At 39.5% G+C, this 26,709-nt stretch overlaps 1 protein-coding gene and 2 long non-coding RNA genes across 3 annotated transcripts in view; 1 reads left to right on the forward strand and 2 right to left on the reverse strand.

Moving 5' to 3' along the window:
• LOC145499318 (uncharacterized) overlaps window positions 1–11,951 on the reverse strand; it is a 37,129-nt gene extending 25,178 nt beyond the window's left edge. The window contains exon 1 of the long non-coding RNA XR_014050916.1: window positions 11,891–11,951. This is a non-coding gene — a long non-coding RNA (uncharacterized LOC145499318). The remainder of the gene's footprint in view (window positions 1–11,890) is intronic.
• Window positions 1–26,709, forward strand: part of LOC145499316 (uncharacterized) — an 83,068-nt gene that overhangs the window by 23,514 nt on the left and 32,845 nt on the right. The window contains exon 2 of the long non-coding RNA XR_014050915.1: window positions 20,055–20,216. This is a non-coding gene — a long non-coding RNA (uncharacterized LOC145499316). The remainder of the gene's footprint in view (window positions 1–20,054; window positions 20,217–26,709) is intronic.
• LOC145500724 (uncharacterized) lies at window positions 2,466–4,055 on the reverse strand. Its single transcript, XM_081480247.1, has 2 exons — window positions 3,701–4,055; window positions 2,466–3,391 (listed from the first exon to the last, which is right to left on the reverse strand). Exon 2 carries the CDS (start codon window positions 3,331–3,333, stop codon window positions 2,473–2,475), a length of 861 nt encoding a protein of 286 aa, XP_081336373.1. The 5' UTR covers window positions 3,334–3,391; window positions 3,701–4,055; the 3' UTR covers window positions 2,466–2,472.

Consider the following 26,709-nt stretch of genomic DNA (forward strand, 5'->3'; position numbering starts at 1 on the left):
GGGGGATATGACGAAAAGAGCTGAGAAATGATGGCCGTAAATAGAGTAATTTTCACAGCTTCCGGTGTGCCAAATTTGTTGTAAATAGGTTCAAAACCGATGTTTTTTTTTTTTTTCGTCTTTTTTTTCTTCGGGTCACTCATGCTACCCAAACAGTTAACTTTTAAAAGCGCGGTTGTAAGATCTTAAAGATCTTCTTGTTCCAGTCGCGACAAATAGCTCAGTCTTTATCCGGTCGAAATTTTATTGTTTGGAATCGGTCGAAAAGTACTCTGAGGGCAAGATCCATAAGACTACTTTATTCATCAGGGAAAATACTCGAATTAGTCGCACTGAGTTTGTTTACGATAAACGACCACGCGAAACGACCACGCGATTGCAAATGCTAGCTTAAGGTGGCTCTATATAGTATTTCACAAAGCTTTGGATATTAAATATGCATAAGTAATTTCTCCCTTGGCAAATGTTTACAACATAGCACTCGGTAGAAGGTCAATAATAAAAAACCTACAGCCTTAGGCTACGTATGGAAGACACTTTCAGAACCTAAATGTTGTTGCTATGGCAACTACTGATAGAAATGCTTGGCTTGTTTTTTTAACCTGCCTGACTTCTAGACGGTGTTTCTAGGTTTCTACACGGTGAATTTTCTTTGTTTTGGGGGGAAACAGAGTTAACGCACAAGGAGTTTCAACTGACAAAGCTACAAGAAAATCTGTACATAATTTCAGGAGGAATTCGCAATTTTCGTTTTTTACGCATATTACATTAATGTTGTATAAAATTTGATGATTTTTGCTTAACAGCGAGAAAAGAAAAATCCTATCCACGTGCCAATTTTAAAAAAAAATCACCGTCTGGAACGCGCTTATTATGCGTTTCAGATCACCCAAAGACCCCTGTATTTTCGTGACGTCATCAAAATAGAAATTCTTCAAGTTACGGTACTGCGCATGCTCTCGTTTCGCTTCCTTCGCACGTGCTAGTTGAAAATTAGTCGAGATGTAGAAGCTCATTTTTCCCCACGACGGCGAAAAGTATACCTAATAAGTGTTGTAATACTTATGGAAATGCGTTTTAACTTGTGGTTTCCTCCACTGCTTTGAAGTGCTCAACGATCTTGGCTAGAATAGGGGTTGTTTTTGTCACTCGTGGAGCCTTGCTAGTTGCTGAAGATGGAGGCAGAGACAATACGCCAACAAGCCCTTTTGCTCCGAACTTCTCGAAAACATTCTTAAGATCTCGATATGAAATGCCACTTCCGGCTATTTTTTCAGCAATCTGTTGCTTGATGGGGAATTCCGCGTTTGTTGGATGATAAAGCGTTCCTCGGAACGTCTGCAGGAGTTCGTAGCGACGATCAAGGTATTTCATGTCGTTTTCTGCGTATTGTGTTGTTGACGTGTTCTCTGTCAACATGTCCTCTGAAATGTTCAAACGGGAGTCGAAGACTATTCTTCTTAAAGCTCTAACATCCTCCATTGCATCGTGTGCGGGGAAAGGCTCATGGAAAAGTGTCTGATAAATGGATTGTTGATTTAATTTAACTGTGGAACCATCCGGTAAGACCAGAGAGGGATGTTTACGTTTGACCAAGTTCTTCGTCACAGGGAGAGTGTCAGAAAAGAAAACGTTAAGACAGGAAAGCTTTTCACAAAGTTGATGTCCACCTTGACGAAGAAGAGTTGGATTATCGAAAACCTGAGAGTTGTGCCCGATTAAAACAGTATAGATATTATTATCGCCTTTCACACGCCTGACAGTTTTCTCCAAGCAGGTTGGAAAATTTTCGAGTGACTTTCCAAGTGACACAGTTTCGACTGGTTGATTGTTTTTGAACAGGGTCCTGACGCCTCTGACTGTTCGGACACTTAAACCATTTACCCTTGTAGCATGAATATCTACATCCCTCAAAGGTAATATATAGTCGTTGAAACAGTGCAAACCTGATTGATCAACTGCTGAAAGCTGGCATATTTCTGCGGTTTTTCCAAACGTGTTTGTTTCAATATCGTAAATGACGAAATTGTAAACAGTGTTTCTGTCATAGGGAAATTTCTCCGCCACTGGTCTGATCGTTGATTCAGGAGTGCATGTTTCAAAGTTTTTCAGCTCCTCACTTGAAATTTTCAAATTGATGATGTCGAATTCTTGGATCAGTTTAGTAGAATTGTTTGGATCCAGGTTAAGTCCTATTCCACTTTGGTATGTGTTTCCTTCCTTAGCTTGTTTTTTACCATCAAGATTTAACTTCTGCTTATGTAGTTGAGCTCTTCGGCGTTTGAAATTAATGCTGTTTTTTCTTAGTTTGTCTTGGGTAGCCTTGTGATCCATCCTTTCAATGTAGCTGATACAGTGTATACCAGGTTCAATGTTGAGGCTCTCAAGTGTTTGGCTAATGTACTGATGTCCAAGGTTTACTTGCGAGATGCCACAGGCCACTCGGAAGTCATTACTTTCACTTCCACCATATTATCTGATTTTGGGATTTTTTGAGCCTATAACACTGTTTAGGGCCTCATTTCTCTGCGAATTTGACCCAGGTGATAACTTTGCAACTACTATGTCAGTACAATATTCATCAAAAATTCTCTCCAAAGCTTTCCTTAAGTCATCACCATAGAGATCTTTGCCATAGGGTAAGTCAGAGTGTTTATAGTTAATAGGGTCTTTCTTGGCACCACACCATGATTCATTGCAATTTTTGTGGTCTCCAAACGAATGTGGTAGAATGCTTTTTAACGATTTTTGAAGTGCTGATGGATTTCCCTTATTTTGAGACATGCTATAAGTAAAACATTTGACCAAGTAGTTGATAACTTTCTGTGAGAGAGTTGAAGAATTTACAAATTTCCCACGCTGGCTTAGGTTATACAGCCTTGTAGTAACGGATCTTTTGGCATGCACAATGTCTGTCCACTTTTCTACAGGATAAGGGACCTTCTCTTTTATATGTGCAGCTGTTGTGGAGTCTTCATCCCCGACATAAACAGATAGTTTGACATTAGAATTTAGGCTTTCAGTGAACAAATGGACTGATGCCATAGGCTCCATTGCTTTTGATGATGCTGTATGATTGAGCCGGCAATTGTGTTGCTTGGCTTGTTTTCCTGTTCTTTTAGCATTTGTGCAAACCCTGCAGGATTTTGTTCTTGTAGTGTAATCCATAACCTTCCCATAAGTTAAACCCATGACTGCAGCATGACCAGTTGAAGAGTTATGCCCCTTTCCCCACTTTTGGCAACCCATGTCATATGAGCAGGGGATATTGATGCAGCCTTGGTCATCTGCTTTTACACCCTTTTTGATGGCAGCATTTCTTTCTTCTGACATTGCAGTTTTGCAACTTTTCTTTGTTACTTACTCTACTGCATGCCCAATCTCATTTTCTCTACTCTTGAAAGTTACTGGATTCATAGAGGGAATATTTAATGTACACAGTAAATTACTTAGGTGGGTTTCACCGATTCCTGTATGTAGACACCCGAGAACAGCTCTTGAATTAACATCCTGACTGAGTGGACCTCTTTGACTGCTCCTGTGTTCATTGGAGGTCTTGACAACATTCTCTGTGCCACACACTGCACAGGTAACTGAGAACACTGAGGCTAACCCACATTTTTTTTCTGCTGTTATGTTCCACAATGACAAATTGGCTGAAAATAAAGTGAATATATTGATACTCAGGAAGATCTGATACCTTATTCTGGCAGTGTGTTTTCTCCTTTAATTTGGAATAAATGAGCACAAGTAAATTTTTGCAAAAACTAACAACATTTCAAAATGCAGTGAATGCAATTTGTGGTCTGTGGCAAATTTACAACTGCCTGTTTGTTCCAAATTTATCAAAAACATTTTTGTTGCTCGCAATAGACAAACAATTGTGTGATGCTTGTTATTGGGAACTTGCCCAAAAATTTAAGGACCAACCCGAGGCTTTTTATGGCTGATTGTATATGAGACGTTTTGTGATGTATTGAAGATATACATGTATAATCAACCTCATAATTCTTTTTTGGAAACCTGTTAATTTTATAGCCTTGAAGCTGTGTGTACTTGCCATAAAACTGAGAATTCATTTTGACTTTTCTTTAGTGTTGATTTTCTTTAGGCAAAAAATGTTTCTTCTCACCTGCTTTACAGTGTTGACAACATTTCAACGAACTTCTCAAAACATCCAAGTCCATAATTCTACTTCCATGTGGAATGCAATTTCCTTCTTTGTTTGTTTCTGATAAAAATTTAAAACTTATACATTTTAATGCTAATTATTAGGTTGTAACTGTAACTAAAATTGTTGGAATTTTAAAATGAAATGTCAGAATGTTCAGGTATAATTATGTTGACAATTTGCTTTGAGCTACCTGTGGTATAATACAAAAGTTCAAATTGAGAACTATTTCAGAGCAAAGAAAGTCTTGATGAAGCACTTGTCTTAAAACTTTTAGGGGATTGCTTGGTGCCACGTATAGCGAAAACAAGATTTAAACCACACCTGACTTAAACGGGTTTCTCTTTTCTTCGGTGGGGACCAATCTTCGACCATTCCTTGAAACTCCAATTTCCTCTTTGCCCTCCACTCCTTTATCCCACGAGTCCTGTCGTTCGTGTTTCCACTTTGAGCGGGTTTCTTTCTTGAGAACCGACCCTTCTCGTCACTCAATGGTGGTTTTGTTTCCGGTGTCAGTTGCGCCTTTGCAGACTCTTCAGCTGTTTTCGGTGTTTCATCGCCCAGGGAACTCAAGGCGAAGCCTCCGACCATAAAAAGTACACCGTGACCACTCTGTGACTTCCTTCGCGTACGATCACGACCGTCTTCTCTCTCTGATGTCGGCGCGATAAGTGCTGTGAATTGGCTTCTCAGTTTAACCACGTCAGGAGAACACGAAAGAAGTGTATTTTTAAACACATTTCTAGGCGTTTTTTGATGAACACTTGTTCTGGTCAAAAAGGATAGCGGTGAGTGGAACGCGACTCGCGATAAAAGTCTCGCCGCCATGTTTATTTTTGTTTTTTACTTTTCTTTTAAATACTCGCGCGCTCGCGCCATTCGCACCCATGCCTCGCGCGCCAAAAAAACTATATAGAGCCACCTTAATTTAAAACTATGAAACTTGAGAGTCTACAGAAACTGGCAGCGTCACGCAACGTATCAACAAATCGTGACCTCTTGACTAGCATGGACTTTGACACTATGCATATCTGACTGTAAAACCTCGGTTGCTGCTGAATAATGTTGATTTTAGCAATAGACAAAGTTTGAAAGTCAGCTAGTGAAATCATTTATTTACGGTATATATATATATTAAAGTGAAAGCGTCGAACGCACTTTCATAATCTCTGATTACTACTAGTTTATTCCTAGTTCACACTTCGACCCAAATAGAGAAAAGATTCCTTACAATAGCGCCGGCACCTCGTTAGAGGATGTTTGTACCAAGAGCACGTCCAGTTAATGAGATGGATAGTTTTAACTGGAAATCCCGCCCACGAAGCTGGGAGTTTGCAAACCTTGTAACACTTATATTGTATGAAATATTTAACAACAACTTTTATCTTTTAACTTAGTGTTATCCTAAACTTTTAATCGGTGGGAACGGAGATTGGAACTTTTGTATTGCCCACGTTACCTCATTTAGGTCCACCACTTAAGAATAGTCCGTTAAAATCAAGGTAGAAAATTTTAGTCAACCTCGATAACCTCGAAGGAAAATATGTTAAGTAGCTTGGTGCGCAGTCGCAATAGAACCGTAATCGAACTGCGCATGACACTACGCTAACCTAATTGACAGATTGACATTGATTTGATCGATGACGTGGTTGTCCCTTTAAAAGGAACGTGACGAGTTAGCTCCTCGTAGTTGTAGTAATTGCTGTAATCAGTCGAGAGTGGCAGTAAGAGAACGTTGCGAGAATTGTACGGGAGTCATCGATAGTGGAAATAAAGAGAGAAGTAACCAAACAAGGAGTGTTGAAGTGATCAGCTAATTTCCCCAAAGGACGCTTCAACAATTGTTTTTGGGAAACTTTTTTTATTTACCTCAGAGGCACGAAAACTGATTAATTCCTGAGTTAACTGAAGCTGATGGTTATTCAGACCTGTATTCACTTCTTCTTTGCCAGACTCAGATGCCTCGCATCTTTTCGCTCTACACAGAGACTCCTCATCAACTTTTGTGGAGGGGAAAACCGAGGGTACGGCTCCCAGTTTCAATAAGTGTACTCAGTTTAAAATCACTTGGCAAGAAGTGCTCGGAACAACAGAAATTATTTCGTACCGAGGTAAAATAGACATCTCCACGTTTCATAAGTATTTCCCACTTTTTCCTTCTTTGTTTATATATCTGGCTTGTTCGAAGGAAACTCAGTCGTGGAAATGATAAATCAGGTCGGTTTATGCTTCGATTATTAAAGTTTTGCAGCCGCTCAACACTTGTGTCCAACTCTTTTCCTTTTCCTTACCACATTTACTCCAGACAAGTTGCTCTAACCTACATACATTCGAATTTTTTCGTTCTTCCCAAACATTTCGTCTGCCATTTTGAAAGCTGGAGGGCTATTAAGCCTCGCTTGCATGCAACTTCCGGTTTTTTCTGGAATCGGTATTCTTCGGAAACCAGTTGATTCGCACGTGCTCTTTGTCCGGGCCTTTCGTCGTTCATTTTACCTTTTTTTCCCTTCTTTCTTCCCAGGGGGGAGAGTGGGGGGTACAAAGAAGACATACATGGAGGTGCTAGACTTCTTATACAGAGACTTCTTGCTCGGAGACAGGCGAGAAGTAACTTCTCTTTTGCTATCCGCACGTGACCAACCCAGATGCCTAATCACAGGACAGCGGATATTGTCAAGGGACTCGGAAAGCCATGCGTGGGTTTCAAAAGGGTTAAATCTTCTCTAAAAGCAGGGGTTTTTAATTTATGCGCCCCTGATTGCAGACGAGATTCTCCCTTGTCTCTCACGATGCATAAAGTGAAAGGAATCTCTGTCGGACGGGGACAAGGAAAGCCAGTGCATTGCAAGTAGGCTCCATTTAACACGCCAGATTTTCTAAGTAAGAGGCGAGAGGAATGCGAAAAATAACTACCGAGAAAGGCTGAGCGAAAACCTTAAATTTGGAAAACGGTGTTCGCGTGTACACCTTCCCACGCACGTACACCTGCCTCCTCGAATGGAGGCGTAAACACTCATTAGTATCACCCAACTAATGGAGTAGTGCAAATCCTGCATTTCAATTGGCTACGCTACTAGAGGACTATTAGCAATAGTCCTCGAGTAGCGAAATTAACGCCATCGAGCATGACGCTTTCTTCCGTTTTATTCCCAAATAAATATTTCTTCAACTTGCATTTGCTAACTTTATTATCACCCTTTCTGTCCGACTAGCTGGGTGATACTAAAACAATTAGACCCTTCGCCGTCAAGGGCCACGGGTCAATAGCCCATTCGGCTTCGCCTCACGTAGCTGTAAACAGACATGTTTTGAATGACAATTAGTAAATATGTATTAGTACAATTGTGACAAAAGATGAAATGCTAATTTGGTCACAAGCGTATCCGACCATGACCTTTCCACTCGTCATTCACTCGCTGTCAGGTCGAGCTACGGAAAGCTAAGCCATTTTAATATTACAGTGAAACCTGTATTAAGCGGACACCCTCCCAAGTGTCCGCTTAATACAAGGTGTCCGCTCTGAACAGGTTCATCAATAATAGTTAATTATTAACCCTCTTGTAGCACAGTGCACAATGTCCAGTTAATCAATGCTACGATCTGGAACAATCTGCTTAGCTTTAAAACGACATCACTGAATAATGTTAAAGGAGTCTGAGTCTTTTTACTTATTTTAAAAGTGAAAAGCCCCTGAAGTGTCTGCTTATTGCAGGTTTTGTGCAACAAAATGCCTAAATATTGGTGGCTAAATATTTAAAAGAGGTGTCCGCTGAATGCAGGTGTCCGCTTAATATGGGGTTCGCTTAATACAGGTTCAAAAGTGACACGCTTACTTGCACAAATTAGAAATGTAATCAAATTTCAGTTCTAAAATAATTTACCATTTATCGGTTGGCGTGTTTTCTTATAATGGAACATTTCGTTTTCAAGACGAGTAGATATTGTGAACTCTGTAGTTTCATTTCAGCCTCGTCGCTATTTTTCTACTTCATAGCAAAAATAAAACTAGCTTACTCATCGGCTATCTCCAGATAGAAAGAATGGTACCTTCCTCGAAGATTTACATTCGAAGAGAATTCAAGGGTGTTTCACGGCTCGGCGCATATGCAAGGGATGGTAAATTCTGGCTTCTTTTAATCACATAATTTGTTTAGTATAATTGTAATAGCTTAATTTTTACTTTTATTTAAATAATCAGGTAACTGTATATGAATTTAATTTTTTTTTACGTGTCCCCAATTCAGTAGAGCTACTAAACGGTCTTAACTATTTATTCAGAAATTCACTTTAATAAAGTCATTGACCGATTGATTGAAACGTCAACCATTTGATTCCATTGTTTATGAAACATCAATCAAAATTTGCGGCGAATTTCCCATTGCGATAGATGTGATAATTAACAAGTAGATTACAAGATGGAGATTTCTATCGAGTCAAAGTTGATGAGGGTTCGGCCCAAGTCAACTCATCAGTGATATTAATTTCTTGTACAAATTATTATCTTCGACTACCGATCTACTTACGTGGAAGAAGCTCTTGATATGGTTCGGTAAGAAAGCGAAAGAGTATAATTTTTGCACTCTAGTCTTGAATTAGGTATGTTTTTCAGAAGAAGCTACTTTTTCATCATTATAGCTAAGACCATCAACAAAAGCCCTTCCTAACTTATGTTTAGGGAAACTGCGCCAGCTGCAACGGTCATAAATAGGATATCGAATTTTTGGTCAGGTCATAAATGAAGTAGGGAAAGTCGTAGATTTTGGTCATAAATATTAAATAGGGCAAGGGTTTTGGGAAGCGGGCCGCAAACCCCACCCAATTTTTCTGGGGGTACCCCCCCCCCCGGGTATGCAGGTCACGTTAGGAGTTGTCACACGACGACATCTCCATTCATGATCACTTCATTCTGGAAATTTTGTTTTAGTAAAATATCCGTGGTTCTGTTTAGTAAATTTGTTGTACTAATAACTATCCTAGGGCCGTTTATGTTTGTTGTAATACACTATGTTAGGGCTGTTTGTCTGATCAATAAGCGAGATGTGATTTCCTAATTAAATTATTGTGTTTTCGTTTCACTGCATAGAGATTAAACAACAAAGGTTCTTTGTGCTCAAGACGTGCGAGATTACGGGAACATTTAAACGCTTCTATGTTAATTTGCATCTCATTAATACGATAGAGCACGTTTGCGAACCTAAAACGCAGCGATCCCCGAAAATTGCGACCTCATGAAACGAGCACTAAGTTGCACCGACCGACATTTTAACGCGAACTTGTACGCGGCTTACAAGGTCGAATAGCCTACCTGTAGCCGTACCCACCCCCCGAGGAAAAACGGAAGGGAGAGAACGTCTACGAAGAGCTGGCACGAATCGTGTTATGTGACGTCACGCTTTTGCATGGAAATATATAATAGTTCCTTATTGGATAAAGACCGCGAGCAATACTTTCGAGAATACTGATTGGCTAAAATAGATTTGTGTCTCACATTCTCACATCTGTACGAGTTGCGCTGGTGGCAATTACAGACGCACAGAGCATTTTAGAAATACCGAATACAATATGGAATGCAAGTATGAAGCAACATGTTCACGGTAAATTTCATATTTTGTCCCCCAAAAGCAAATTCGTGGAGACTTGACAGCATATCTTGCAATAGAAATGAGTCTAAACAATGCATAAACACATAGCAAATTACAGAGGTGTCAAACTCTACGAAGCGACATGCAGGAAACAGCGGAAACCATGCAGACCTATAACCTATAAAAATTTGCCATAGCACGATCTAACGGCTCAACTTTACTTAAAATTCTTCCTTATTACACAACATGAAGTGCCCTTCATAAACACGAATGAAGCGACAAAAAAGGTCGAGTGACCGAACAGAGAACGGCAAATGTGCAAATGTCACGAACCGTAGAAGTCGTGTAGGCTAGTCATTTTACATCGACAATATTTCGCACAATTCGTGCTTCGGACTCACCGCAGCTTCGCTACGAAAAAACAAAACCCTCTGGCACCCAGGGTAACTCTGATGCAGCGTACACATGGAAATCCAAATTTGCGAGCGCGACGTTTACATCAGAGATTGTCTTCTTCTTGCTTTGGACCAAAAGTCGCTCGTAATCCTTTTCAGTCTCTTTAAAACACAATGTATACTTGAAAAGGGACATTGACTTGCAAATAAGCTCGAAAGAACAAATATTTACGAGGCCTATGTCCACGCGAGGACATGAGTCACAGACGGAAAATATCATTTATTTGCATAACCTACATTAATTACTGTGACGTCACATAACACGATTCGTGCCAGCTCTTCGCAGACGTTCCCCCCCTCCCGTTTTTCTTCGGGGGGTGGGTACGGCTACACGTAGGCAAATTAACTATGGGCAAATGTATGGAAAGTTAAAAACGCGACTGAACGCTTTCTGGCACAGCTAGATCTCTCAAATTTGGCTAATGTAATCCTTTGTATAGTATCCTAACTCAGTTAGTCATAAATTCTTCGGAAGTCGATTTGTAAGAAAATCATTTGCCAATGGATTTTCTTTCCTTTCTAAATAAGAAATAGGAATCATTACCGACCTATCTACTCGAACCAAATCGAAGGATCGATGAATCGAACTATTCCGAGTTAAGCAATCACAATCGAACTTTCAAAAAAATAAATAAATAAATAAAAAATGGATCATTCGAACGCAATCGAACTTTGATTGAGTGGTTCGGAGTTCGATTAAGTTCGATGGTCGAAGTTGGAATACATTCGAATTAATCAACGGCACGCAATGCATGCAGAAGCGACGACGTTTAAAAATTGTTCCTAGAAGATTGGAACATAAGCAGACAAACTGATTCTTAAACTTTTAGGGGTTTACATTTAGGGTAGTCCATTGGTGGCTCATTCAAGTAGTTCATGTACCAGGTCCATCTTGTTAGTCCATGTGCTAGGGGTCAGCGAAATGTACCAACCCAAAAGAAAGATTAATAACTAAACTAAAAAGCACTCCGCTGAAAAGTTTCTCTCTCTGAAATCAACACCTTATTATCTTTAAAGATATTTGGCGAAGCTAATTACCTCACCGGAAATTAATTTGTTGTTTTAATCATATACTTGTCCAAGAGAAAATCATTTTCTCTTGACTTGTCATATTGCCTGTGCGACCCGCTTGTCTTTCTAAAATTGTATGTATCGAAGATGTTATTATGAGTTTGCCCGTGAGCGCAAATTTATCTGACACTGTATAAACCAAAATCCACCCCCAAATCTTCGTTTAACAGCTGAAATTAAAAGTACTCAGCTGATCCTACAAACAACAAAGGAAAGCCGCAAAGTACAAGTTTCTCCCTCTGAAATCGACACCTCACTATCTTTAAAGATATTTCGCTAATTGCCTCACCGAAAATTAATTTGTTGTTTTAACCGTATACTTGTCATCAATGAACATTCGTATTGTCTTTACACTGACAAAACGATTATCGATTGTTTAATCACAACCACTCTTTCGTAGCCTGCGTTGCAGCCGAACTTGTCATATAAAACGGCACATTTCCAAAACTTCATAAAAAACCGAAAACTGCAAATGAATCGTACCCTGACGTGAACCAAAACCTTACATAGTGACTCATTTGCCAAGAGCGAATTACTTTTTTTAAAGTTCGAAGATATATCGCTTCCAGGTAAAACATACACAAAAGCATAAAGCAGAACTTCCCTCTTACACGGCTTGAGTATTCTTTGGCTTTCAAATCAATGTTGTGTAACCCAACCGCCGCTCTGTATTGCATCAAAGAAACCATGATCTAAGCTACATTAACCAGTTCTGATCAAGACAAATCCTTCAGGTAGCTCACCCCTTCGTTACACCATTCTCCATTACTTTCTGCTATCTCAACTGGTTTCGCAGCGAACTTCTGCAATGCTCTTCTCCAATTCAAGTTCAATTATACCGCTATTTCAGCCCCGGGGGGTACTTTGGGAATTTCTGGGTGGGGAACCCTTAGCCTATACCAGAGCTAGTTCAGCTGAATTTTGCTACCCTATACTAGAGTGAACTCCCCAAATCCCCCCATCCATCGACACTGTTGAGGCTGATTTGCGTAAATTTAAACTTACTGATTTGATTTTTTTATATTTTTGAGTGGCAATTCCTGGTTTCCTTAGTCTAGATAAAATCTTCAACCAACTAGTCAGTTTTGTGAAAAATTATACCCTATTCTAGACCCAAACCCTCTGATTTATATACCCTATCCTAGAGTAAACTGCTTGAAAACCATACCTTTCACAGCGGCACATACCTATATATACCTATATAGCCCATATATGGCAGTGCCTCCCCCCCCCCCCCCTCTCGGGATTTCAGCCCACAGATAAGTTTAGTTCAGGACTAAACAACGCCCACCAATACGTAAATGTCACCTGAAATGTGGACCCTTGACTTCTCGCGTGTGCCACACACTTAAGTTTAGTTCAGATATTTCAGTGCTCATACAATGCTCATACAGTGCTCTGACATTGCTCATTCAATTCAACACAAGACAGGCAATGCAAAGGTCCAGCCTAAACAACGCTCATTAATACGTAAATTTAATGTGGACCCTTGACCTATCGCGTGTGCGACTTGCTTGACGATCTAAAGTTGTATAAGTGGACGATATGTTCTTATTTTGAGTTTGTCCGTGGGCGCAAATTTTTCGGATACTCGACAACGCACAATCCACACTCCGTGTCCATCGTCCATCGTCCATCGTCCATTGTCCATCGTCCACCGTCTGGGTTTTAGCACACGCCCATGTTTTGTTGATAAGATGGAACGCGTTTACAATCTGGTGCTAACTAACTGGTAATCATCGACTGAACTAATTGAGACTGTCAGGCACGTGCTTCCGATTTCTATTATTCCTAGATTCCCTGAATCACGCAACTTAAAAATAGGATAAACTGTCACACAATTAAATTGGAACTTTCATGACAAATGCTCATTCAATTCACTTCAAGACTGGCAAAAGTGCAACTGCGCTACCAATCCCTAAATTTTATGCAGACCCTTCAGCTATCGTGTGTGCGACTTGCTTGTCTATCTAAATTTGTATGTATGGACGATAAGTTCTTATTACGAGTTCGCCAGTGAGCGTAAATTTATCCGACACTGTATAAACCAAAATCAACCCCCAAATCTTCGTTTAAAGCTGAAATTAAAAGCACTCCGCTGGTCCTACAAACAGCAAAGGAAAGCCGCAAAGCCTTCACCTATCGCCTGTGCGACTTTACTTGTCTATCTAAACTTGTATGTATGGAGGATATGTTCTCATCATGAGTTTGCCCGTGAAAGCAAATTTATCCGATACTGTATAAACCAAAATCCACCCCCTAAATCTTCTTTTAAAAGCTACAATTAAAAGCACTCCGCTGAACCTACGAACAGGAAAGGAAAGCAGCAAAGGAACTTCCAGAGTGCATTTCGCTTCCACAGAGGGATAAATCGTGCGCACGGACATAAGCGCGACGAAACTATGCGAAATCACTATCCAAATAGACTGCAGAACAGTCGTATTTTTTGCGAACGCGAGCGACGGTCAATATTCGAACAAAAGGTCTGGAGCGAATGTAAAAACGGCGAGGGAGAATGGGGAGAGACGCTAAAAAATAGTTTTCTCGCCTCACACGCCGTGTGAGGCTCGCGCGCTTCACACGCGAGGATCGCGCTTACGGCGCTTCGCGCCTTCCGAAAACGTCCGAAAACGACTGTTTTGCAGTCTACTATCCAAAGGAATGCATGCACGCCAGCATAAAGCTATGACGTCACACAATACGTCATCGCTTAAATATGGAAGTTATATTGTAAACATCTGCATTTACATTTTCAAATAGAACTTTTTGGCCCAGATGTTAGCTGTCAGTTCACCTACTGTTTCTCTCGATTCTATAGATCATTTTCACGTGACGTCATCACTTTCGAAAATCCAAAACTAAAATGCCACCAAAGTTTTTATCCTCATCAGGCATAAGAGACGGTATATTTATATCTGTTTACAATTTTACAGCTCAATAGCGTACTTCGTTTGGAATCCAGAGCATTTTGAATTTCAGGGTTATGGAGGTGCGTGACACAAGGCTACGATCGAGTTTGTCGAAAAATATAAACGTATCTCATGATTTTGAGCCTTTTTAGAAGTTAGAGCATTATGAAAAGTGCTTATGTAAATGCTTGTTTGATCAGTACTGATAATCAGTCGCCTAGATAGCCAAAGTAAGTTCCAGATGTTTACACTATTTTCCTGCCGCCATATTGGTGTACCACGGAGGTACACCAACATGGCGTTTTCATACTGGGCTCTGCAAATATCTGCGAAACATTTCGACGAATATCTGAAGCTTGGGGAAACGCACAGGCCTAAAACTTGGAGAAGTGTCTTATTAAGTTATTTTCTATAACATCGTAAGTTCATAGCTTTTTCCACGGGATGGTTTTCGATTTATTTTTTATTGCGTGACAGTGAAAACGATCTATTGTTTGTTGTTCTTGCATACCATATTTAGTAAGTGACACTTCTCAAAGATCTTGTCTATTTCCAGTGATGGTTTAGAACGTGCGATGAAGTTCAATGAATGAGTTACCAGTAATCGGATACCCGTGTTTGCGCAAAGAACTCTGGGATCGTCAGGGGGCAAACATTGCAAGTCGCTAGAAGGAAATGTATGGCGAAAAGTTTTTTCGACGCCCAAAAACATAGTTTTGGGGAGAGATCAACGCTTTTTCGCAGTTATTTTATCGCAAATGGATTTTGGCAATGTTGATACATGGACAATGTAAGTTTTCGTTTGAATAACCGTGAAATAAGTGATAAAATTTACCGATAAACTCCCTTTTGCTTGCGTGAGGTTTATTGTGAAATACATTGAAGAGAATATTGAAAATTTCAATACACGCCTGATCTCGAGAGGCTACCCAGAGCAAATGGTAGAAAAGGCCCTCCGAGAAGTTAAATATAAAGACAGAAAAGAAGCTCTAAAACAGAAATCGAAAATTGCAGAAGGAACTACTACCATTTGTGTCGGGCAATTTCACTCAATCGTCAATACCAAACTTTGGAAAGCATAATCACACACAAATGGCACTTTTAAATACAAATACTCAGAGTTATATTCAAGGAGCCACCCTTGATCAGTTATAGAAAAGGAAAATCACTGAAATACGTGCTTGTAAAAGCAAAACAAAGGCTTTGAGCAACACAGTAGCTACATAGCATGAGTCGCGCGGACTCATTTGTCATTAAATCAACCCCAGACAGTACAATGATTGCCACCGGGCATATTTCCCGTATTATTTGTATGACTGAGCTTTCAAATAAGCCAAAAGTAGCCTGTACACAACTTAAAAGGCTTTACTGGGTTATTTCCTCTCGATTTATACCTAATTAATTTTGTAATATTTTCAGACCATTTTAATACGCGATGTATATTTCACAATAAACCTCACGCAAGCAACGGAGTTTATCCGTAGATTTTGTCACATATTTCACGGTTATTCAAACAAAAACTTACATATTTCACATATCAACATTGCCCAAATCCATTCGCGATAAAAACGACCGCGAAAAAGCGTTAATCTCTCTCAAAAATCGTTTTCTTGTACCTCGAAACAACTTTTCGCCATACATTTCCTTCTAGCGACTAGCAATGTTTGCCCCCTGACGATCCCAGAGTTCTTTGCGCAAACACGGGTATCCGATTACTGGCAACTCATTCATTGGGTTCGCAATCGAACACTCTCGTACACTTTTTTGGTTAGATTTTGTGCGATTGCCGAAAGATACGTTCAATTACCGAACAGGACGAAGAGATCGAACAGTCCTCGAGTAATATGTCGCAACCATTCAATTGAAAATTCCGGGAGCCAAATCACACGGACCATCAATTCCTAGCCTGCGTCGCAGACAGTCTAAACCGCCGGTATAGTCCGTCTGCGCAACGGCTCCCAAAAGCTTGTTCTGATATCCCGCAGTTTGTGTATCCACTTTTGATTGGATCGCACTTTCTGATTCGATAATTCTTGCGAAGGCGATCACGCAACTACACGTAATGCTAAAAATAATTTTGTGCGAGTTTCCCAAGTACATTTGTAAATTTGTACATTAAACGTCAAATCTAACTTGAGTTGGAAATAAGATGCCTGCAATTACAGACGAAGGTTGGCAAAAAGTGTTCTAAGCCGTGAGAGAGCAGCTTGAAAACGATAATCTTCCACCCAAACAGGAAAACTCGCTTTGTGAATTTCTTGCAGCACGTAGCAAAAAACAGGTGTCAAATTCTACAAATTACACGCGGATAACAACCGACGGAAACCACACAAACCTATGACCTCTAACGGCTCTACTCTGGTGAAAAGTCCTCCTAAAAGCACAGGATTATTGCTTAGCGAAATAATCAAAGATCCCCCTATCGTACCGTACAAAAGGGGCAGATCCTTAAAGATGTACTAGTTCGGGCAAAACTTTCAAAGCGGCTATCACACGTGAATAGGAGTTGTGTAAGCCTGTCACTCCATTGTTAACATTGCGTGATATATTTTGCAAGAATATGACCAATCACAAGGCGCGTAAGAAACTAGCCAATCAGAAATGGATACACAGATCCGTGTGTCCATGCGGGATATCAGAACAAGCTTTTGAGAGCCGTTTCGCAGACGGACTATGTCGCAGATTTTATGACAAGTCCCGCTGCAACGCAGGCTATCAATTCCCGGTTCGAAATTTTCGAAAATTTTGGCATACCTCTTGACGTTGTCCACTTAAATGCTATTCTTGGAAAATTTCGCGGTCTGTCGTGTATTGAACTGTTTTGGAGTCTAGTCGTGTATTTAAACGCAGCAAAAGGGGTAATATTTACAGGTATGGCAGCCCGTTGATAAACAGGCATTGTTAGTGTTGAGTATCTTCGTCACCACGGTGATTTTTTTGTGTAAGCGTGCCCAATGTTTCTTCCAGATCACGCAAGCGGATTTAATCAGGCCAAACATGCTAAACGTTGATCCCGTCGACAAGATGACAATGCGTTTTTGTGGCTGTTGTGTGCTGAGTAGCTTATCGTTTAGACTAAACACCTTTGACTGTATTTCGTGGACTGAGATGAAAATGGGTCTCGATCGACCCTGTAGACCGGGTGTAGATTACAAAACAAAATATATCTTGAAAGTAAGAAGGAGCTGATACAAAATAAAACTCCATAAGACTTCTTTACACTTGTTTATCAAAACAGACAAAAGATACGAAGTGTAGGCGCACAACAGATATCCACATATACTTCCAATGTTTGTACTGAATCGTGACAAATACTTCATCTCCCATGCAGTGTGTAAACGTAGACAACAGATTATGCGTGACAAACGCACAAAAACGTCACCACCAAGATCTAGGAGTTAGTAACAACACCGCAGCACCTCTCAAAAATTCGGAACAAATGGCTGTTCCATTTCATGCAGCTTTTCCTTTTTCTATAACTCCTGAACAAGTTTGTCCGTTCGTTCGTCACGAAGCAACCGTGATATGTTACGCAACCGTGGCATCAAGTATTCGAGTTCTAAAAACGCTTTACTTCGCACATTAAGGAAAACATTAGAAAAGCATTAACAACCCGTCAGTTAAAATTAATCGACATAAACAGAAAATTAAACTTTTACGCCTCTTTTAGAAGAGACACCAAAAAAATCTGGTTCCCTCGATGTGATACGCAATTCCCATCACAGAATTTCTATTATTAAATTTCGATTAGGGAATCATAAATTACGTATTGAAACAGGTAGACACACAATACCGAAGACTCCTATAAATGTGAGAATCTGCTTTATCTGTCATTCAAATGAGGTTGAAAATGAAATACGCTTTCTTTTCTCTTGCCAGTTATAAGATAGGTTACGTTAAAATTGTAAAATAAGTTTTGTTTTTGGTCGTTTTTATTTTATAGTATGTTTTCGTTAATTAGTTTAACTATGCTATGTATTTTTATGGGAATACCTTAATAAATTGTTGTTGTTGTTTAGGCGAACCAGACTGTAATTTTATAGCGAATTTAGGTTAACCGTAACGATTCGCGCAACTCGCTGGCTCCCACATTTTGCAGAGCCCCTCAAAAAGCCAGTTCATAGACCCTATTCATAAATGGCTGCCAATTTAAAATTCTTTTGTATGTATTTAAATTAGCCCAGCTGGCCTCGTTTGAAAGTGAAAATTCTTTTGAATTATCAACTCAAAAACGAGATTAATAGTTGTGCTAATTTTAATACTAACAAAATACTTTTTAGTTGGCAGCCATTTCTGAATAGGGTCTATTGTGCATCCAAACGGACAAATAGCACATGCAGTTAGCCTGAACCTCTTTTGAAGGTTAAATAGTCCAATTAGCTTGTTTTTAGCTTTATTTCAAGTTGGAGATCCTAGCACACACTCTGTACAAACTCCCTTTTTTCCGCTAACGGATTTCTATCAAGTATCTACTGTCGGTGTGTACTGTCTAGTTCACATGCAATTTATCTCACGATGGAAATAGTAAACAGGGAAGCTTATTTATAAGAACTGGAAGCAAGTAGCGAGACAATTTTTATGCTGATATGTCACCGCTAATTTGTATGCTAATTTTAGAATGAATTCCCATAAAATACTCCAGATAACGCTACACGGCTACTTCAAACTGTTGTTTTCATACCTGTGCTTGCTGCAATGAGGCCTTAGTCTCAAACGAAAGACACCCAGAATTTTCGAGGTCCATCGGACGCCGCGAAGCTTCGTGGTTTCTTTGACTTCCATATCAATAGAATAAACGCTTTGAGAACTCTGTCAATCACAGTATTCCAATAAATGGAATACGATCAATCAGCGCTGCTTTTCTTCTTGCTTCATCATCAGTTGTAGCAGATTAGATCCACTGCCGGCGGCACTGTAACCGTGGACCTTGCGTATATTTACAAGGCAGTCTTCACGACTAGCTTCAACGCACTCACGGAGCAGGTGACGTGAACACGCCACTCGGCCTTACACGTGATGCACTGTCGTTGGTTCAAAGTACGCATTCAGCCCCGGGGGGGATACTTCCAGAAAAGTTGGGTGCGCGGTGTGCGGCCCGCTTCCCAAAACCCTTACCCTAGTTATGACCAAAATCTGCCATATTCCCTACCCTATTTATGAGCTGACCAGAAATTCGAAACCCTATTTATGAGGCCCTGTTAGGGGGGGGGGGGGGGTACCCATTTCCCCTGTCTGAGTTTTGCCACCAGCCATGTCGGCATTTCGCAAGATTCCTATGTCGCCTGTAGGAATTTCGTCTCAGAGGAGCTGGGTCGGGAAATTTGACCTTGTTCGATTAAAACGAAGCTACACGTATAACACATCGTAATACCTTTGTTTATTACAAAAAAAAAAAACCGACACAGTGCTCTCAAGTCTCACACATTGAGCATGAGGCTCACGCAAACGAATTCAATCTTGCGCTCTCACGCTGAAACTATTATTTCTCACGCATTGAAGGTTCCTTGCTGCTTTAGTCCAGTACATATATAATTAAGCATCTCCTTGGATATATAAATTTACTCCTTGTATGCTTTGCACTTACTTCGAACACTTTTCAGCACTAGGAATTCTTATGCAGAGCCAGCATTTCTCCGGTCAGTGGGTTTAATGATTAGGCCCAGTTCAGGCGCCGAACTTTTCATGAGCCGAACTTAATTCGAATTTGGAGCGACCCAAATTATCAAAACTACACCTGTTGATTCAGACGTCGAACTTAATTCGCCGAACTTTATTTAGTTTAAACCAAATTACATCGAAAATGTCAGTGATTTTCAGGCAAAGTAAAAACTGGTTGTAAAATACGTTATAATAATTTATGCATTAGGTTCGGCTCATGAAAAGTTCGACGTCTGAATCAAAGCCGTTCCAAAGCCGAAATTTCCGGCTGAGCTAGGCGGGAAGAACGGCTGGGCCGTTCCAAATTCAAATAGCCGTTATTAACTGATTCAAACGTCGAACTTTTCATGTACTTAATTCAATGTATTTGGTTCGGCTCATGGAAAGTTCGGCGTCTGAACTGGGCCTTAGCTACATGTACTTCAATTTTTCAAATTTTCTAAGGGACTGGGGGCATGCTGGGGGCATATTTGGGGCATGCTTTCTAAGGGCTTTGGCATGCTTTCGAGCGCTGAAGTTGCTAACCTCCTGGGAGATGTGGGGACATGCTCCCCCGGAAAATTTTGAAATTTAGACGCTTGGAATTGCTATTTTCAGCCATTTTCCAGTCAGTATTTGGACCTAAAGTACAATCGAACCTATGACTTTTTTTTACCATGTTTATGTTTAACAACCGTTCTTTATCTCAAAATCTCAACGACCTCAATCAAATAATCTCTCCTGTCTATAATCTTCCTTTGAATTTGGCGTAACCCTTACTTTCTGTTGAAGACGAGAAGACCTTGGCAGCTTTCCCCTGTCTCTCTTTTCCTTCCATAATGCCATTTGTTGATAATACAACTTCATATTCTTTTACTGATGACTCACTGATAAAAATATGAAGCAGACTTTTGAAGATTTCTTTCCTTTTTCCTTAAGCGTGTTTAGGCGTTTTAGGCCACTGCTCTCTCAGCTGAGAGTGAGAAAAAATACTCAGCAATGACGGACTCGATTTGTAATTATTCGACCTGGACGTTTTAGCATATATATAAGAAAGCCTGTGTTTCACGACCCGTCGACATCGCGCGTGAGAGAGGAAAACACATTTAAAACTGTGGAAATGCGTCTTCACTTCGACTCAGACGTTTAAAACAATCACTACATTCTCAGTTCCGAAGTTCGTTGTCGGTCTATCTTTCATTGGTGTCGCTTTCTCTATTTCGCTGGAGTAGTCTGTCGTTCGCCGCCAATTCATAGCTCTCATGTCGCCGTTTCAAGGCCATGTCGCTTGTCGGAATTTACCCCTAACAGGGCCTCATTTATGACCTGACCCTTAAAGTGGTACTATGACGAAAATCGCATCTTTCCTATCAAAGCCATTTTAAAACATTAACAAGTAGCCTGTAAGAGAAGAAAAATGCTGTTTACTTTTTTCAAATATCTCTTTTCGTTCCAGAGCAGGGGCGGGGGAGAACACTCTGCGACGCCTGGCACTTTTTTTTGTCTGGATCATCCAACAAAAAGTGACGTCACATCCAGTAAACAAGCGGGTTGAGCGACAAAAAAAAGTTTGACTGCGACATAATCGTTCTCCCTGTAAGTAAAACAGCAATATTTCGCAATCGGCGGGGTATTTCTAACGTTTTATTTGGCCATGATAAACAAAATTTTGTCTTCTTCCTCGCCATATCGTTTGTTTGAGGAACAGAACAATTATTTCTTCAAAAAGACGCTGTTTTGAAGGCGTGTGTTTTTACGAAATGTCGTCGTTTCTTCGTAGCTGAATTCCACAGGAGTCATCGTTTACGTGGAAATAATGAATTCTAGGTAAGTTGCACTCCAAATATCCTATTCTCTTAGGTAGGCATTACACTGAGAGAAAAGCGCAATGTCAGTTTTCTACCCGTGGGAGAACCTATTTAACAGAAGCCCAATTTTTGAAATTTACCATTGACAAACACTTGAGAGTAATGGAGAGCTGTTAATCGTATCACACTGTGAAGACCCACACACATAACGTGGCGGAACTTTCTTGCCAATCGACACTAACTCAGATTCGTGTTCTGGCTTGTGACTCAAACTGGCATTATAAATTCTGTTACGATTTGTTAAGAATCTTAAACGAAATATCTTAACTTTTCCTTGGTAATCCCGTAATAATGGTAAACGCTTCCTTTAACATGTACATAAGCAGGCCATGAACCCCTTAAATATAAACAAGAGGATATTTTTATGGGCGATTCAGTAATCGGGGTATGTCGTGTTTTTTTTTGTTTTTGTTTTTTTCAGTTATAATGTAATTTACTTTTCTGTTTCAACAGTGTTAAATGTCAGTGACACTATAAAGTTTCAATACACCACCCCCCCCCCCGCCCCGATCCTGGGAGGTCAAGCATGCACCTTTAATTGCTTCGATTCCTTTCAACTGCCTTGTTTACAGAACAAGTTCCCTATCTTTTAATCCCTAACTATCAAATGTATTTGCAACTTATCTTGAAAGGTTACTTAGAGATTTTGCTCTATTTTCAGTCTGCTTTCTCTATATAAGCTTACATCAAGACATTTCAGTTCCAGGGAATGAGAGAACCCTAGCAATTCTGACAATTCTCTTTCATAGAGTTCAATTATTTTAATTTATCACGCTTTCAATGTGCAATCTTAACAAACTGTTTGCAAACAGTAATGAAATATCATGCCCCAACACCCAGCCATAAAAGGAAGTCTGGGAACAGGTAATAGCAACAATGACACTGCCAGGCTGGTGAATGTTACAAGCTATTATGAACTCATGTCTGACAATGATGAGTGACCATGAAACATGGTGCGGTGAAACTGAACAACCAGACTGCGACTGACATTGCTAGTGTTAGTGTTGTGAAAGTGATGGCTAGCTAGTAGTGTCTGTGAACTTGGACCAGACCAGAAAAGAAAAGGTTCCATACTAGAAGTTGACTGAGAGTAACAAGTTTGTACTCAAAAACTGAAGAAGCTGCTTGATCAGACAGTCTTACAGCCAGCTTCATCGCAACTTGTCAAGAGTTCCTGGATTGTGTACGTGGGAGGACTCCATGTAATGACATATATTGGGAAGCTCTGCTCAAAAGTTTTCAGGCTTCAGATATAACTATTAAAGGGTAAGGGATTTCTGACAAGTTGAATTCAGGTGTATAATGAAAGGGTACAGAAATCTTTCTTTTAGGGATTTCCCTTCTTCTAGTTCTAAAATGTTGTTGATAATCTCTCATTTACTCTCATGAGCCAGAATGAGTGGATTCTGATATATTGTTCAAAAAGATATTTTAAAACTACTTTCTAGGGGTTTAGAAAAGGGATACAGTATTAACGGGTTGGACCTTGAGGTGGAGCTTCCCCATTTAAAACTATGTAGAATACCCCCCCCCCCCCCTCCTTGTGTAATAAGGATGTTCAAATTGTTTTCTGGAAAAAAGCAAAAAACAAAACAGTGCCAATTTAAGGGATTGTGTGATTATCAGTGTAAGTTCCCATTTGTATTTTGAATTAAAATGGGCCTAACATTATCCACAACAGTATAAAATAACCATACTTTGCAGCTTCAGAGAGAGACTCACACTGATAATGAAAACATAACTTTTATTTTTGCCCCTTCCTTTGCACCTTGTGATATTTTTAGGGAAATTCTCAAAACGTCTCTGCCCAAAGAAAATAAAAAATATAAATGAAAATCACTTTTTTTTTATCTTGAAAATGATCTCTGAGACAAAAACGTCCTTTTTATGGCTAGTTATTATCCTACAATGTGTTGTGAAGAAACTGCTTATAGGAAAATATAAATGTTCAACAAAAAAAATGAACAGAAAAAAAAAAAACAAACTTTTTCAGAGGAGCTCCTATGTTCTTCAACTTACATGTAGGGTAATAGAATCTGTTTTTACACTTTCACACCAAAGAAAACACCACAGAAATGAGAATTATTGTTATTTGTCTGAGCTGCATATTTTTTAAATGGAAACATTTCCCATAAAATTTCTACATTATATTCTTGCCAGTACATGTACGACAACATACCAAATATATTTTGGAGAGAGGAGTACTTATAAAATTAATACAAACTGGTGTAGTTTAATTTTCCATTTAATTTTTGTAAACCTCGTACAGAATGCAACTTTTGGTTAGGTTGCACTTCACTGTCAAGGAAGAAATCACACCAAGGTGGCTTTGCATCTTTATTATGATTTCCATTATCAGTAAAAAAAAAAAATCACACTTGGACAGGTCTCTTGATCATGAGGGTATTTGCTCATTTACCACCTATAAAAAACAACATATAATGTATCATTTTTACGTGTGCTGTAAATTTTTCAATTGAAATCAGTTTGTTTTCACTTTTGGAGTGGTTTTTAAAAAGGATCACAAGCACACCACCCACCCCTCAATCCCTATTCCTACCCTACAACAGTACAGCCAGGATCCCATATCAACCCCCCAACATAAGTGATCACTTACCATAATACTCCTATACTACAATACAATCTTTGTACAGACAGACCTAGATTCAAACATCAGATCTCCGACTTTTTGGTCCACTTCATCTCCATTAGGCCATGAAAGCAACCATTGCAAATGTCCTTATATTTGTTGGTCTAATTTATTGTTGCTCTCAGATTCCCCCTTCCCCTTTGATGCAATTAAATTGGTTTAAAAAAATAAACTGGTTTAAACAAATTAAAGCAGAGGTAGAAATTGAGCCATAAAATTACTATGATTTTAGTATGAGGATATTGAAATATAACTATACTATTAATATCCATATGTTCTATTGTAAAGACAGTGTAACTACTCAAATTGACCTTCATTGTCAGAGACAAAAACCTAAAAACATCTAAACACAGGTCAGTGAGGATATTGCCAGTTTTGCTTTTGCCAACAACCATTCTGCCTCAAAAATATAGAAGATAATGACAATAACAACAGAACCAATGTCTGTCAATTCAATAACCACACCAAATTCCCCTCCAAATTCCTTTCGACACCTTACAGTAAAATTTTGCCAACAGCATAAATTCAACTCAATGCTTTAACGTGCTTCTATCCTTAAATTTTTACCCCTTGAGTAAGAATTTTCAGGTCTATCACATAGAATTCCACAAAAGATTAAAAATGCTGTTTACCTTTTGCAAATATCTGCATCAATTCCAAAGATATGAAGGTATAAAAAATAGAAATATGCAAATGAGGTGACTGATGTTGTCATAACTTAACCCAATATTACATCAGGTTGGTAGGCTTATAGTTAGAACTACAGGAAACACACCTATGGCTATAAAAATTATATACAGCCTGTATTTTCCCATGGCAACTTGCTCCTTTCCAGTCCCCTCTAACCTGATTTCACTAATTCAGTGATTTTCAGCTTGAAAAATGTTAAACGAGGCTACGACTTTGACCTTAAGGATAGCAGGCACTTCAGAGGCTGAACCTTTGGTGAGTGGAAATGCTGAATATTCACTTGCTATAAGTGAAGACAAAAAAAGTAAGCTTTTTGGAGTGACCTTCTCCTTTAAACTGAAAACATGTGAGCTAAATGCAACAAAATGTATATTAAACTTGGGCCAGTTCAATGTGATTTAATACAAGGTTTAAATCAGCCACAAAAAGACTGTTAGCTACTGATATTACTTTGTGAAGGCTTCTGGAAGGGTTATACTTTTATAAAGCATCTGGCAGCAAGTACTATTTTGGTTTACTAAAGAAAGACTCTTGTTACTGCTTAAGGAAACTGTGTTGGTTACAGTAGGTGTCAAAATATTATGGCTTTGATGACATGATAATAGAGATATCAGCCTTGGTAATTTCAGGGATAGTGGATAACCAATCTCCAATAATAGAGTTATGGGACTTCACTATCAAAGTGATGCCTGATGCTTATTATAAATTGTGTATATTAATACTCCTAAAATGTACAATCCAGAATTTTGTTTTGTGGGTAATAGCTCAAATTCATTTTCACTTCTGTGAGGTACAAATATTCTTAAAACAACCAACACTGACAATTTTAAATTACAGTGGAACTCTGTTAATCCAGTTGCTGGGCCACAAAAATCTGACCACATTAACAGTGTGGTTAAAGGGGTTCTTTAAATAAGAAAATGACCGACTGACTGAGCCTTTGTTCAAGCCAGAATCAAGAGGCCGTAATAACAAGGTGGCTATGTGAATGGGGTGGCCATAAGGCAGGGTTCCACCGTAGTGATGAACATATAAGATGATCCTCTCAAACACCTACCCATGAAGATTTTGGAAAGTATAGTTTGTATAATCAGTTAGACAACACACAACTTGGGCCCAGAGCTGACTAGAGATATTCCATTTTATATCCACACCCCCTTCCCCCAGCCACACTCACTAAATAAGTCAATATTTACCACCTAACAGAAAAGATAAAAGTGCAGAAATAACTCTTTCATAGCCCCGTCTAAAGCTCATGTCAACAGAGGAAGAGGGAGTGTGGAAATAAAATAGAATGGCCCTACCAGGGACCATTTATATGGTCTTGGGTACCCAAGACAACCCTTCTCCTGAGTTACCCTGGCCAAGCTAACTTTTCATTTATTTCTTTGAAAATTCAACCAACTGTTTACATCTAGGATCATGAACCTGTCTCACCTGCGAGACAACAGGGGTGGGCGAGTTGTCTAGCCTTGGCTCATGTCATGCCTTGGCACCCTGACAGGCAGGACAACTTTTCTTTATATAAACACTTTGGCTTGGCTAACCAGGACAACTCTTCGCATGGCGAGTGTCACATGCCTAGATTTAGAATTTAAAGCAGCAATATCAATTTACAAAGAAGAGAAAATTAACTCGGCAAAACCCACTGTGATTGAATGACTGAGGGAAACTCA

This window comes from Orbicella franksi, chromosome 10 (assembly GCF_964199315.1).
Source record: "Orbicella franksi chromosome 10, jaOrbFran1.1, whole genome shotgun sequence".
Classification (NCBI taxonomy): domain Eukaryota; kingdom Metazoa; phylum Cnidaria; class Anthozoa; order Scleractinia; family Merulinidae; genus Orbicella; species Orbicella franksi.